Raw genomic sequence first — 11,757 nt, forward strand, 5'->3', positions numbered from 1 at the left:
GCCGGTTCTGACAACTCGGTGGAGCACTCGGACTACAGAGCCAAGCTGTCGCAGATCAGACAGATCTACCACACGGAGCTGGAGAAGTATGAGCAGGTAATGCCCGCCGGGTCCTCGCTCCGCCTAGACTCCGTCATCTGCAGTCCAGCACGCCTTCCTTTCACATCGTGCAGGGCATGCGCGGGTGCCCTCCGCCCCCATGAACAGAGCAGGGTCTCTGGGGCCCTGGAGTCAGACAGACGCAGGTTCCAATCCTGCCCCCTGCAATGCTGTGGGGCCTGTGTGACTGTGTCTATGAGTGTGTGTGGGAGTGAGTGTGTTCCCTGCAGTGGTGTGGGGCCTGTAGGACCTATGAGTGTGTGTGGGAGTGAGTGTGTCCCCTGCAACGGTCTGTGGGACCCAGTGTTCCACAAGCTGCCCCAGGGTGGTGGTTCGGGGCAAAGAGCTGAGCTTTTGGAGTCGAGGCTGTTACAGGAAAGGGTGGGAGCAGCTGCGAAAGGCAGAGCCATCTGTGAGGGTGAGGATCTCATTGAGGGGCTCCTCCAGCTGAGACCTCCCCTCTACACCCGCACGCTCACTCACACACGTGCACTCACACACACATACACTCACTCTCACACTCACACTCAGTCACACACACAACCTCACAATCTCACACACATACTCTCACACACTCACACTCAGCCACACACACAATCTCACAATCTCACACACACTCACTCTCACACACACAATTTCACAATCTCACTCACACATGCATTCACACTCACACTCAGTCACACACACAATGTCACAGTCTCACACACACACACATACACTCACTCTCACACACTCACAATGTCAGTCTCACACACACACACACATACACTCACTCTCACACACTCACACTCAGTCACACACACAATGTCACAGTCTCACACTCACTCTCACACACTCACTCTCAAACACTCACAATGTCAGCCTCACACACAATGTCACAGTCTCACACACACACACATACACTCACTCTCACACACTCACAATGTCACAGTCTCACACACACTCATACAATCGCTCACACACTCAGTCTCACACACAATCACCATATCACACACATGCACTCACTCACACTCAGTCTCTCACACTCACAGACACAGTCACACATGCTCACACACACATGCACTCACACACACTTATGCATTCACTCACAGACTCAGTTACTCATACACACTCACACTGACTGAGTGACACACACTCATACACACATGCACTCATACACACTCACACTGGGTGACACAGTGACACACACATCACGCTGTCTCCGTGGCCAGCATGAGTCCCTACACCAGCCTTCCCTCATTGATTGATAGATGTCTGGTTTCCCCGCCTTGACGGCAGCCTTGTCCTGACACCACAGCTGACTTCCTCCCTTGACTGTCAGGCCCCTGGCTTTCTCTCCTTCCTTGGGTCCCAAAAGAAGAGGGAGGAAGAGCAAAAGGGGAAGGCCCTGCCCTCCAGTCCACTTACGACTGTCTAGGTCAGTGTTGACGAACCTTTTGAGCTCGGCGTGTCAGCATTTTGAAAAACCCTAACTTAACTCTGGTGCCGTGTCACATACAGAAATTTTTTGATATTTGCAACCATAGTAAAACAAAGATTTATATTGTTGATATTTATTTTATATTTTAAAATGCCATTTAACAAATAAAAATCAACAAAAAAATGAGTTTGCATGTCACCTCTGACACGCTTGTCGTAGGTTCGCCATCACTGGTCTAGGTAGAAGGCAGATGCAAACTTAATAGACAATTTAATTTTTAAAGTAGAAATAGGCATTTAAGAAGTTAAAGTGAAGAAGGTTTCATTGTTGTACTCAGATCTACCTACCTTCGAAGTGCATTTCTGCCAAAGCCCTTCGTTAATGAGATAAACTGGCGCTTGGTCCAGGCCTGGTGAAGCAGACGGGTGGGAGGCTCGGCCGGGAAGCCAGCTGTGCCACCCCTGCCTTCAGAACCACGGCCCTGCCGCAGGTTGGCTTGTGTGGACATTCCCGGGCCCTGGGGTGTGTGTGGAGAGCTGGCTGACCCAGGAGCCAGAGGGCAGTCACCCTGAGGGATGGGGCACCCTGGGAAGACACGGGGACATTTCCTACCAAAGGTCCCGGCCTCTGGTTTCTCTGGCTTCTTCCTCCTTCCCTCCACCAGTCAGCCTGTCTCTGGCATAACTGCCTGGCCTGGCATCCAGGGAGCTCACGCCCAACTCCCGGGCACAGAAGAGCCTGGAGTGCGGCCTCCCCGCTACACCCAGCCCTGGAGTGGACGTTAGATGGGAAGGTATTGGGAACTGGCTTTGTTCTCAGCATAGAGCTGACTGTCTTTCTGATTTAACCCCATCACTCCTCTGTCACCCCAAATGAGGAAGCCACGACTACTGCATTTTCCTCCAGGGTATTCTGTGCTTGGGACAGGTACTGTCATCATCTCCGATTGGTACAGGTTACTGTCACAGTCACTGGGACAGGTACTGTCATCATCTCCGATTGGTACAGGTGAAGAAACGGAGGTCGAAGGTCAGGTGATTTGCCTGGGGCTCAGCCAGCGTGGGCAGGTTGTCCTAGGGCCCGGCTGTGGCCATGAAGGGCCGAGCCTGCCCTCTGTGGCTCTGTGGACTGCTTGCTGGCCCCAGGAGCCTGGGATCATGTTCACCCTCAGCAGCTCCTCAGGCAGGTACCTGTGCCCCTGACAAAGGTGCTGGGTCCTGGGTGCTCCGGGGATCCCGCCTTCACAGAGCCCTGCTCACGTGTGGTGGGAATGGTCCCTGGCCATCACTCTGAAGGACTAAGAAATCACCGCCTCACCCACGCGAGCATTTCCGGCTGAGAGCCGAATCCACTCAGCACATCTGGGTGCTTAATCTCGTGCTCATATTAGCTGTGCTGCTTATTATAGTGAAGAGCAGGCTGTAGGGCCTGTGCCTATGCCGTTAGCCTTCCAGCCGGTCCAACTGAGACCGATCTTACTCACTTTTCTGTGACCATTCCTCTGGCAGCTTTTTGAAAAGTAGGAAAGCTCAGTAGAGGAAGTGGTGTTCGTACCTAGATGCAATGATCAAGTTGACTCTTGAATAGTTTTGTGTGTGTGTTGTTTTAATTTTAGTTTGTTGCTGGTAGAGAACCAGGTTTAAGGAGCCCTGAGGGCTTCCCGTAATGTGCCCCCCTGCCCCCCCCTCCGCCAGCCACCACAGCTGCCTGCACAGCACTGCCCACCGGGTTACTTGTCCGCAGCTGCTGGAGACACTCAATAGAAAGAAGGGGAGGAATTGTTTTGTTCCTTAGACGGGGTTGGTACACGTCTTCAGCAGCCACCCTGAGGCGGAGGCCTGGGGAGCTGGCTGTTCTAACAAAGCCGCCATGGCGGGAACCTGGGGGCTAGCCCATGTGCTTTCTTCAGAAAACGGGGCTCCTGCGGCTTTGCAGGCTCCCAGCTTCTGTAAGCAGTGCTGCCAGGACATGGACGGGCCGGTCTCCAGGGCTGACCTGGGCTGGTCGCTCGCACCCCCGATGAGACTGGCCTCCCCTCCTGGGGGAAGGGTTAAGGGAAGAAGGTGGATGTAAGGCCGATCCAGGGCCTGGAGCCAGACTTTCTCAGAGGCGTTTGCTCTCCCAGGAACAGCATTTCAGAAACCGCTGCCCCTGGGGGCCGCTGCAGCGCTGGCTCCGGGAAGGGACCGTCCCGCAACCCTCTCCAGCAGTCCCCTCCGTCCCAGAAACCGCCCGCCTGTGTGGGTTGCACTGACTGGCAGTTGTAGCCCGGCCATGGTTCTGAGGGGGCAGCCCAGTATCAGGGCCGAGCCTGGGGGACGGAGAAGGGATGCAGGCAGTCGAGGTCTGGAGAGATCTGGGTCGGGACGTTCTGTCCGTCTTCCCGGACTTGGAATGTCGTAAGCTGCCGGCCACACATCTTAGCAGCTGGCCAGCAGCTGTCTGGCTGCCGCTGGGCAATGGGTGGGGGACTCCACTGTCTGCCTGTGGCTGAGCAGGAGGCCCCAGGGAAAAGGCCCTAACAGCAGGCAGTGTGAGTGCTTTTATTCTCAGCAGCGAAGCACATTAATTTTGCCCTCCCCCCTGTAGCTTTGCGGTGGGAGCCAGTGCCCTTGGCAATGCCTCCTCATTGGCCCCCGAGGTGAAGCTGCTGCCCCGAACCCGCACCCCACCCTGAGCCTCCTGGAGTCCCACGGCTCACTGCTGGGTTTACCCCCTTTTCTGTACACAAAGTGGGGTGCTTCAGGGCAGAGAAAACTTATAATACAGAGCCTGTTTCTATGGTAGCATCTTAGTGGAGAGCAGAGGCCACCTGGACCGATTGTGCATGGATTGGTCCTTAGCAGGTGTCTGCAGAGTAGAAGGAAGGTACCTAGGAGCCCTTTTGTTTTTACCAGGAGGGAGTCTGAGGCCTGGAGGAGTTCACCCAGTTGTGATAATACTTTGGGTTCTAAGTTATCGGTCTTTGAAGAGACAGTGATACACGATTAGATGGCCCAGTAACTCAGTTCCTGCTCGCCGTACCTCCCAGGTGGGTGTTGTCACCCACGTCACTAATAAGGAAGATGAGGCAGAGACGCTATGTTAGGTGACTCCCGAAGGACCTCAGCCCAGGGAGTCCCAGAGGGGACTCCTCCTCGGCCTCTGCTGTGTCCCAGCGACGGGCCCCACCGCAGGGCACGGCTCAGGAGTGTGGGCACTGCCAGGCTCGCTAGAGGGTCAGGAATGGTCGCGCCCACCCAGATGAACAGAGGGAGCTCTGGGTGGTAAAAGGGTTCACCCAAATCCGCGAGGAGGCAGGTCAAGGCCAGCCTCCCAGTCCCAGAGGATGCATCTCTGCGTACCTTTGGGCAGCCAACCTCAAGGATGGCTCGGGGAGGGGCCGTGGCTGGTACTGTTGCTGCATCATTGACCAACAGGAGGGCTTCGTGCTGCTGAAACGTGGCAATACCTGTTGTCGATCACGAATGCATTTCGTGGTTAAGACTGGGCTGGACCCTCTGAGTCTTGGGTTCTCACAACAGCCTTTTCCTTTACACATCGACTTCACTCGGACGGCATTGCATGAGTTCACCTGGGAACAGGTGCTTTACTGAGTGCCAAGCTGGGAAACCTGGCTACAGGTGATAAGGACAGACACTAAAGAAAAGGGCAGCGGGTCAGAGGGGAGGCCAGGATGCCTGGGCCTGAGGGCACCGCGGTTACACCCTGCTAGGCTCCTGTCTGCAGTGCGAGCCCCTGAACCCTCTAAGCCCCGCGGTGAGGCTATGCCTGCGGGCCCCTCGCGTTGTGGGCACGGGGCCTCCCAGAGGCCAGCGAGGAGGGACTCCTTGTAACAAAAGCAGGAGTGGAAATGGGTTGGTGAGAAGCTTAGAATCCCAGGATCCCACTCTTCCGTGGACGAGGCAGGATGTGCTTTTGTGGCCCCACACTCTCTGTGGCTGTGAACACGGAGGGGGCGGGGGTTGTGACGTGTATTTTACACTGAAATTATCTTCTCATCCTTTACAGTAGTAAAATCATGGGGAAAAAGATCGAAACATGATTAAGAATTTTCTTTTCTCTTAAAATCTATGGATGGCCCAAGGTTAGCGTCAGGCCGTCACTTGGTCTGTGCCTCCGACTTGACAGAATGCCACCAACACCTTGTAGGTCCCTGCACACACATCCCGGGCGCCGCACACCCGCCGGCCCTCACCTGCGTGTCCTGTCCCCGCAGGCCTGCAATGAGTTCACCACCCACGTGATGAACCTGCTGCGCGAGCAGAGCCGGACCAGGCCCATCTCCCCGAAGGAGATCGAGCGGATGGTGAGCATCATCCACCGCAAGTTCAGCTCCATCCAGATGCAGCTCAAGCAGAGCACGTGCGAGGCCGTCATGATCCTGCGCTCCCGGTTCCTGGACGCGCGGTGAGTCGCCCTCGGCCCGGCCTCTGGGAGCGTCCAGGGGGCTGGGGCTGCAGCCCCGCTCCAGGCCCCGGTTTCCCCAGGGAGCCGAGGAAGGGCGTGGGCCAGGGAGGCCACTGTGGCCAGAGCTGCAGGAAGCGTGGGGCTGGAGGGCCGTGTCCATTCCGGAGCAAGGACGACGTGGCTATGGGGACAGCAAAGGCAGGACTTTTTCCTACTACTGGGGACCTCCTTTTTAAAATTTATTGATTTGAGAGAGAGAACATTGGCTTGTTGTTCCACTCATTTTTGCATTCATACTCGATTCATTAGTTGACTCTGTATGTGCCCTGACCGGGGATGGAACCCACAACCTTGGTGTATGGGGGACGATGCTTTAACCCACTGAGTGCCCGGCCGGGCGGGGACCTCCTCTACGGGCCCGTCTTTATAGGGTCTCACTAGCACGCGGCCCGACACGTTCCCTGGAAAGGCAGTTCCGTTTGAGAGCTGGGACCCCCTCCAGGCCATGTGCAGGTCGATCGCCACTGCCACGCTCCAGGCTGAGGTTAGGAGAACAGACGGCGAGACACGGTCCCGGGGGCACAGGGAGTGAGGGCTGGTGCACAGGGGCCGAACCTTGGCTCAGGTTCCATGTTTTCTTTGGGATTGCTGCTAAGGGCCTCGTGTGAGTTCAAAGAATTCAGTTGAAACCATGGATACAAAGGCCCTTTAAGACTGAACCTGAGAACAGATGACAAGCCATGGCTCTCAGCCCCTCCTCCCCAGACCAGAGGGTTCAGGCAGTGCTGGACTTCTCCGGCGCCCGTGTGATCTCGCAGACGCCCCTCAGAGAGGTTGCCTCTCTGGCTGCACCTCGTCCCCAGGGGCATCTCCCACGAAGGCGGAGTCACCTTCCTTGTGCCATTTTCTGAAGACAGTCCCACTCTGATTTTTATCATTAAACAGATGTATCAGGGGTGCACCGTTTCACGGTCATGGCTTTTTCAGACAGGCTGGCTGCTCTCTCTGCATTTGTCTCCTCTGGAATCGTGTGTTTCTCTCTGCTCCATCGTGGCCTTTGCCGCCCACAGGCCTGGCATCCCCTCACTCCCTGTTGTTCGGTGTGTTGTGGGCCCCCCTGGAGCGTAGCGTGAGAACGCCAGCCAGCAGCCTGCCTCTGGGCCGGCGGAATAGCCAAGAGAAAGTGAAACTGAAGATGGCTTTTCCTGGCTGGGCGTGCCGATGAGTGGGGAGGGGGGTCCCCGAGGCAGGACCCTGCGTCCCCCTCCTCCAAGGCCGCCAGCCTGGCTTCTCTCACACAGGCTATTCCTCGCAGGGCGGCCTGCAAGTGACGGGCAGCCTCGGGTCCCTCCCTGAGTGCAGCCGCCACTCTGCCATCCCCATGGCAACACCCCTCGTTAAAATGCTGGAGTTGGTATTTATGTTGGCAGATACTGAAAAAAAGAAAAGTTGGACCCAGACTGAGTTCTTTTCAAGAAAGGAGGCGGGGAGAAGGGGGCAGGCCGGCGCCCAGACTGTCCTTGCTGCAATCCTGCTGCATCCGGGCCGCGGTCGGACGCAAAGCCAGGGCCTCGGCTCCCATGGCCTCCACACCGACCATTTCCTTTGGCCCGAGACCATCCCTTCCAGGGAGCTTCGTTCCTGCTTGGGGTGCGACCTTTGAATCACAGCCTCTGAGCCACGGTCCCAGTGAGCACAGCTGAGCCAGTCGTTCTTGGCGCTTATTCTCAGGGTATATTTGGTGTCAGTGAAAGAATATAACCCCCAACGCCATCCAGGGCCAAGCCAATGGCTTTCTGAGCACAAATATAGTGTGCGGCGCCTGCCGGGCAGTCATGGCCCCTCCCCGCTGCCGCGGGCCAGGCTGCGGGGGCTCAGCAGAGAGCGAGGGGTAACGGGGAGGGGTAACACGCAAAGGGGATGCGTGTGTGCTAGGTCACCACACATGTAGACGCACATGTTCCTGCTGTGCTGTGTACACCCCTGTGTTCGCTCCCAGTTGTCTCCTAACACAGCCACAGACTTAGCCGCTAACACAGTGCCTCACCGTCCCTGCTGCCTGGGGTCGCAAAGCTGTGACCCAGGTGCTGGTCGAAGCCGGACTCACCTGAGGCGCAGGACCTCTTCCAAACTCTCTCCACGGGGCGGAGTTCAGTTCCCACAACTCTGGGGCAGGTCCAGGCTCTGGGAGCTGCCCCTCCAACAGGCGGCCCACACGGCCGGCAGGGGGATCCCGCCATGGCAAGCGTTAGCCCAGTGCCCCCTCTCCGTGGACTCCCACCCGAGGACCAGAGCCTGCGCTGCTCTCAGTGTCCCAGGAGCTGTGAGCGCAGGTCCCCACGGGCTCTGTAGAATCCGCCTCCCCCTCTTCCCCTGAGCTCTGCCCAGGTTTCGTCCATGCAAGTCATTTCCTTTTTCTCTGCCTTACGTTGGCTTAACTGAGCCAGAAAATGGCGGCTTAAAAATTCCACTCGTTCATTAATTCACCCATTCATTCAATGTTCATCATCTCATGCCATGCACCAAGCCTCGTGCTGTGCAAGTGTGGAGATTAAAGCGGTTTATGGGCAAGGTGCCAGCACGGAGACCTAGCAGGCTAGCGCTCAGAATCCGAACTCTACTCCTTTTCTTTGCAGTTAAAAGAGAGAGGACTTATAAACCCTCTTAATCAGTGGTCACCAACCAGCGGTATTTACGTTGGACTGGTGGTCCATGAGGTCCGAAAGGTTGGCGACCGCTGCTCTTAATGATTGTCTGGCAACAATTTGCCTTTTTCGATAACGTTTTGCTGGCGAGAACAGCAAGAAGGTAACCATGGTGAGAAGTGCCGTGTGTGCCTCGCCCGATAGAGGGGCTGCAGAAAGGGAACAGCGACGGGGCCATGGAAGAGGAAGGACCGGGAGGGAGGCGCTCAGAAGGGCTCGGTAGAGATGGATTTGTTCACCGAATAGAGCCCAGATGCTGAGCTAGCACTGGAACAACAAAGATGAAAAAGGCGTGCATGGGCCCAGCCTTCAGGGAGCTCATCTCATGGCACAGAGGCTCTTAGACGCCTCACAAAACCGCACGTGAACTCCTGGGACACAACTGCCAACCCCGAGTGGCCAGGAGGGAGTCAGGGTGGGCACAGGCCTGAGTCTCAGAGAAGGGTGAAGTCAGCGTGGCAGGAGCCATGGACAGCGCCCTCCAGCAGCTACACAGCGTGGCCTGAGTGCTCACTGTGGGCTGGCACTCAGGTTTCAGATGAGCATGGGACAGCCCCTCCCCGTGGGGACCGCCCAGCAGTTGGGAGACATACACACCTGTGCACATGCTGGTGAGAAAGGCAAGGCGGGTGGGAAGGCAGAGTGTGGAAGCCAGGAGTGTCTTTGGGGGACGGGGCGCATGTGGTGTGGCTGGGTGAAGTTGTGTAAGCATGGGTAGGATGGGGGGCAATGGGCACCAGGGACAGGATGGACCCCCTGGAAAGCCAGAGCTATGTCCTGTATCCAGGACCAGGGCACAGGAGGGCTCGGGCTCAGGTCAGCATTAGGGGTAGAGTCAGGGGTAGGGGTAGGGGTAGGGGTAGGGCTAGGGCTAGGGTTAGGGTTAGGGTTGGGTTAGGGGTTAGGTTAGGGCAGGGGACAGCATGTATGGTGCTTAGCAACGTAAGTCCACAATGCCTACGTGTCCCACTCTAAAATCTGTCAGATTCAAGGAGTTTTTTCTCTAATATGCTGCATTTATCTGGGAATAATTCATCCACGTCCATATTTCTTAAAATCAAAGTCTAAAGACCGACTCTCAGAGGTTTGAATGGCCTGGTTCGCGAGCTGATAACACTTAAAGCCAAAGCGAGTAGCCCGGTGTCTCCGTCCCTGCACCTATCCTGGGAAGTGTGTCACTTCCGCTAAGTTTCTTAAATCCTGACAAATCCTGGCCCCGGGGTTTCGCCGGCCTAGTCTGTGTGGACTAGGCTGACACAGCCGGGAAGGAGTGGGGAGCAGGCCCACTGGGAGGTGAGGCCTCCCGGGAGACTGCCCCCACAGGAGCGAGGCTCTCCCCATCAGGGCAGCGTTCGGGGCGCAGGGCCCCAGGCCCCGAACAACTGTCTCCAGGCCCAGAGGGAGCCAGAGGTGATGCGAGGACAAGCTTGGGACCAAGGAAGCTCGGGCTCCCCCCCAGACCCTGTCACGCGGGAGCTTCAGACACTTGCCTACTTTTCAGTTGGGTTTTTAACTCAACTGCCCAGTTCTGATGCTGGTGACCCAGAAACCCAGCGTGATTGGGGAGAGCGACTCGTCTTGCAGTGTCTGGACAGATGTGGCTCATACCTGTGGACAGATGGTGCTCACCCGGTAAAATCAGGCACTTCATCGTGTTAATTAATCCACGCGGGACCGGAAAACACAATATTAGCTGAATTTCCTGTCTAGCACGGTGGTCCGTGCTTTCTGTTGGCTAAATTGGGAAACTCTATCCTGGCACAACCAGGGACGTTCTGGGCATCTTGTCCATAAGGAAAAGCTTTTGATAGAAGCAAGAAAGGCAAGTGAGCTAATTTTATTTTAAAGAAGGAGGCCCCCGCTCGGGGGTGGGGGGGACGACCAGCGTCTGCAGTGAGCCGTGTCCCCACACAAGGCCTTCCGGGAGGAGGCAGTGAAGGAATTCTCACTTTAAATTAGTTCAATTAGCACTTTTTTTTTAAAGGCAGAAAAACGCTTTTATTCAAAAAGTGGTCTTGGGCTCAGCCACCTGTGTGTGCATGAAAGCAGGCAGCGGGCATCTGATCTGCCATGTGGGGCTGTTCTTACCGGGAGATGCCGCTTCGCTCCAGGGCCGGGAGGGCAAGCCCTCGGACCTTCTGCCACGCCAGGCCCTCTTCCGGGCACAGTGGGTGTCTCCCAAGTGGGTGTGTGATGGCTGTGGCAGCCGGCCCCTTGGCACAGTCCTGTCTTCTCCCAGTGGACCCCTTCTCTCCCTGTTGGTGTGAATTTGGTGTGAACTCGTTTTTGTGTCTCGTTTGCTCCCTTTCTCCCATGCAGGCGGAAGAGACGGAATTTCAACAAGCAGGCGACGGAAATCCTGAATGAATATTTCTATTCCCATCTCAGCAACCCTTACCCCAGTGAGGAAGCCAAAGAGGAGCTGGCCAAGAAGTGCGGCATCACCGTGTCCCAGGTGAGGCCCGGCTCAGCCTGCGCCTGGGGGCGGCCCCGGGGCCTGCAGGCTCTAGCAGCTGAAGCCCTAAGACAGCAGGGTCAGCCTGCGCTGTGTGAATAGGGAGCTTCGGGCCAGGGCCTGGGGAACTGGCCAGGAACCAGCTGGAACCAAAGACCCAGTGGAGGGCTGTTGAAACCAGGGCTCGGGTTCCTCCCACCGACAGCCCGCTGCCTCCAACACGGAGGAGCTTTCAAGGAAAGTTCTCCTGTAGTTTCTCAGACACAGTCCATGCCTTAGCCCACTTTCTGCCCCACCCAGGAACTCCGCAGCCAGGGGACGAACTGACGAGGGTGTGGGGAACTAACGTTCCGGTGTGCACTGGAGTGGTCGCACACGTCTCCGAGTGCCCCTCCCCCAGAGAGCCATGACGTGACAGGTGTCCGTTGTCAGGGCAAGATGCAGGATGTTCACAGACCCGAGTCTTTAGCATTCGTGTGAGAAGGAGAGGAGGCAACATTCATAGTAAGAGGGTCCGTGCGAACTTCTCGCTCAGTTGGAACCTCAGATTCCACCCTGATCTCTAGCTGGGACCAGGAGGGAGAATCTGAAATCTACCACAGAAAGACTTCCTCGGCATTATCTCACGTGCAAGAGATCCAAATGGGTCTCCATGGTGGGTGGGGCTG

The 11,757-nt window shown here is 56.6% G+C and overlaps 1 protein-coding gene across 1 annotated transcript in view; it reads left to right on the plus strand.

The window, feature by feature from the left end:
- PBX1 (pre-B-cell leukemia homeobox 1) overlaps positions 1 to 11,757 on the plus strand; it is a 239,678-nt gene that overhangs the window by 199,022 nt on the left and 28,899 nt on the right. Inside the window, exons 5-7 of the mRNA XM_014528521.1 lie at positions 5 to 96; positions 5,739 to 5,929; positions 10,954 to 11,089. Of these exons, the coding sequence (XP_014384007.1) occupies positions 5 to 96; positions 5,739 to 5,929; positions 10,954 to 11,089 (419 nt within the window). The remainder of the gene's footprint in view (positions 1 to 4; positions 97 to 5,738; positions 5,930 to 10,953; positions 11,090 to 11,757) is intronic.

This window comes from Myotis brandtii, unplaced genomic scaffold, assembly GCF_000412655.1.
Source record: "Myotis brandtii unplaced genomic scaffold, ASM41265v1 scaffold64, whole genome shotgun sequence".
Lineage (NCBI taxonomy): Eukaryota > Metazoa > Chordata > Mammalia > Chiroptera > Vespertilionidae > Myotis > Myotis brandtii.